This window comes from Mus pahari, chromosome 12 (genome assembly GCF_900095145.1).
Source record: "Mus pahari chromosome 12, PAHARI_EIJ_v1.1, whole genome shotgun sequence".
Lineage (NCBI taxonomy): Eukaryota > Metazoa > Chordata > Mammalia > Rodentia > Muridae > Mus > Mus pahari.
In genome coordinates, this window is record NC_034601.1 from 84,712,950 (window position 1) to 84,716,014 (window position 3,065).

Here is a 3,065-nt window from a genome sequence, read left to right on the forward strand (position 1 = left end):
CAGGAAACCACCCCCCCAAAGGTACAACAATTGCATATCAGTAGGTGTCTTAGTTAGTGTTCTGTTATGAAGAGACACAATGACCAAGACAATTTATAAAAGGAAGCATTCCATTAGGAACTTACATTTTTTTGAGGGAGGGTTTATAATCACTATGTAAGGAAGCAGACAGGCATGGTGATGGAGCAGTGACTGAGAGCTTTATATCCTGATCTGCAGGCAGTAGGCAGAGGAGAGAGAGAGAGAGAGAGAGAGAGAGAGTTTGGATCTGGTGTGGGTTTTTAAAACCTCAAAGTCCACTTGCAATGCCACACCTACTCTAACAAGGCCACACATCATAATCCTTCCCAAACAGTTCCACTCCCTCCATGACAACTCAATCAAATGTGTGACCTTGGTAGGGACCATTTTCATTCAAATCTACTGTGGTAGGTCTTACCTAACTATACTTCAAGTCCACAGTTGGATCAAGCTCTGATTAATGAATGCTCTGTTACTGTTCTCTTTCTCAAAGGCACCGATCTCACCCACTTTCACATTCTAAGAGAAGCTGCAATGAAAACCAACTTTTTTGGTACCCAGGCTGTCTGCACAGAACTACTCCCTCTAATAAAAATCCAAGGTGAATCTGATGGGTGATCTTCCCTACCTGGGGTCTGGCTGCTTAGGGTTTGCCTTTCTGGGGTCTGCCCATCTGGGGTTTTTCCAACTCAGTTCTGGCCTCCTGCAATCTGCCTGCCTGGGGTCTGACTGACTGACTGGGGTCTGCCTGACTGACTGACTGGGGTCTGACTGACTGACTGACTGGGGTCTGACTGACTGACTGACTGACTGACTGACTGACTGACTGGAGTCTGCCTGGTACCTCCTTTCCAGGTCCAGCTTCTTTTCCCACTCAAGGAGGCTTCCTTGCTGGGTATCCATTCTACCCACTTCAGCACCCACTGATCCTCACCATGAGCTGTATATCTGCCTCATTTTCCTTCCTAGTCTTAATTCAGATACCCATTACTCCAAGCCCATCTGTGTGTCCAAGGTCCCACCTTCTGAGTGGCTTCTCTTAGCCTGGTGGAGCCTTCACCAACACCTACCCACTGAACCCACCACCCAGAAAATTCTTCCACCTGCTTTGAGCACTCCCAGAATCTCCTTCTCCTGAGATTCATCCATCCCTTATCTTTCTACCTCCTTATAACGTTACTCCCTCACTCCAACCATAATTCTTTATAAATCATGTTGATAACCAACCAGTTTGGAGAAATCACCATGCTTATCCCTCAGAGTCAGAACCTAGTATCGTGCCTGAGTCTCCTGCATCTCTGTCTGTCAGCTCACCTCTACATAAGGTTCTTGGCTGCCAGTCCACACAGCTGCAAAATCTCCTGGGCCTTTTCCTTTTCATCTCTATTGTCTTCATCCCTATTCCCCACCCAAAACCCTTGGACAGAAAACCCAAGTCATTGGCACGCTTTTTAAAGATTACCATAATCTGATTCCTCTTTCCTCCAGGTTCTTGTTAGCCCTGCAATAACCTGAACATGCAAACTACCATGTCTTTTATAAATTCTTCTTCTTCTTCTTCTTCTTCTTCTTCTTCTTCTTCTTCTTCTTCTTCTTCTTCTTCTTCTTCTTCTTCTTTTTGATTTTTCGAGACAGGGTTTCTCTGTGCAGCCCTGGCTGTCCTGGAACTCATTTTGTAGACCAGGCTGGACTTGAACTCAGAAATCTGCCTGCCTCTGCCTCCCAAGTGCTGGAATTAAAGGCGTGTGCCACCATGCCTGGCCCGAAATTCTTCTAATAACACAAATAATTTGGCCGGTGTGCCAGGCTCTCTCGGTTGGCTTTCTTTGCAGGCATCCTGTCCCACTGCAACTAGCTCCTCCTCCTCCTTCCATAGGGGCATCTGAGTGATACTGAGCAGAATGGGCAGAAATAACTAGTATAAATTATTTTCTACATTAGTCGTTCACAGTAGACCTGCAAAATCCCGTCTTATCACTTTTGTGCACTGTGGATGGCACACTTGTCCCTGTACCACAGGACACCAATAAAGACAACCACTTTTAAAACATACATGTGCAATTTAAACTACTGCCCTTTGTCTCAGCCTACCCCCACCCCCACCCCGAGAAGATTCTAGTACTTCTTAAGGCAGTGGTCTACAGACCTCAGAGGGCAGCTTTTGTCAGTGCCTCTTGTCTGCTCAATCTGCCTCAAGCTTGCCTTGTGCCACCGCAGTACTGTTTGTGTGTGCTCCTCTACAAATGAACACTGCTGGTATTCCTTCAAGTGTGAATTTTCCCAGCTAAATCCCCTGATACTTAGAACTTGTCACTTCTGTGTTTATGTTGTGTATCTTAGGCAGAGTGGTAAATGTATCAAGCCTAATAAGTCTTGAGGCCCTGAAAAACTGCAGCCCAGAGCTGCAGCAGAAGTTTCGAAGTGAGACCATCACAGAGGAGGAGCTGGCGGGGCTCATGAACAAGTTTGTGGAGGATACAAAGAAAGGAGTCTATGAAAAAGAAGGCTGGCCTAATAGTGCATATGGGGTGTCCAAGATTGGGGTGACAGTCCTGTCCAGAATCCTCGCCAGGAAACTCAACGAGCAGAGGAGAGGGGACAAGATCCTCCTGAATGCCTGCTGCCCTGGGTGGGTCAGAACCGACATGGCAGGACCAAAAGCCACCAAAAGCCCAGAAGAAGGAGCAGAGACCCCTGTGTACTTGGCCCTTTTGCCTCCAGATGCAGAGGGGCCTCATGGGCAGTTTGTTCAAGATAAAACAGTAGAACCATGGTGAACCCAGCTCTTTGCACAGCTCCCATTTGTAGCCTGTCCTAAAGGGAAGAGTTCTAATCTTAATTCTATGATGTCTTGTGATTTCCTCAAGGGATGGAAATTATGAATGAAAATCAAGATGTAGTAAATGATTATGTGTGTTCATTTATTTTGTGTGTGTTTGTATGTGTATGTTAGACATGTACATGCATGCATGCACGATATGTGTTATGTCAGACACATGGTTGCTGTATTCTACAGGTGCTCCAAGTTAAACACACAGGTCTAA

The 3,065-nt window shown here is 46.1% G+C and overlaps 1 protein-coding gene across 2 annotated transcripts in view; it reads left to right on the top strand.

Moving 5' to 3' along the window:
* LOC110329915 (carbonyl reductase [NADPH] 1-like) overlaps positions 1–2,802 on the top strand; it is a 6,643-nt gene extending 3,841 nt beyond the window's left edge. The window contains exons 3-4 of one of the 2 annotated variants that reach the window (XM_021209854.2): positions 515–622; positions 2,362–2,802. In XM_021209854.2, coding sequence (XP_021065513.1) covers positions 515–622; positions 2,362–2,798 — 545 coding nt within the window. In that variant the 3' untranslated portion in view covers positions 2,799–2,802. Of the gene's footprint in view, positions 1–505; positions 623–2,361 lie in introns of both variants that reach the window. The other variant, XM_021209853.2, reaches the window with a different exon arrangement.
* Positions 2,803–3,065: the final 263 nt, after the last annotated feature.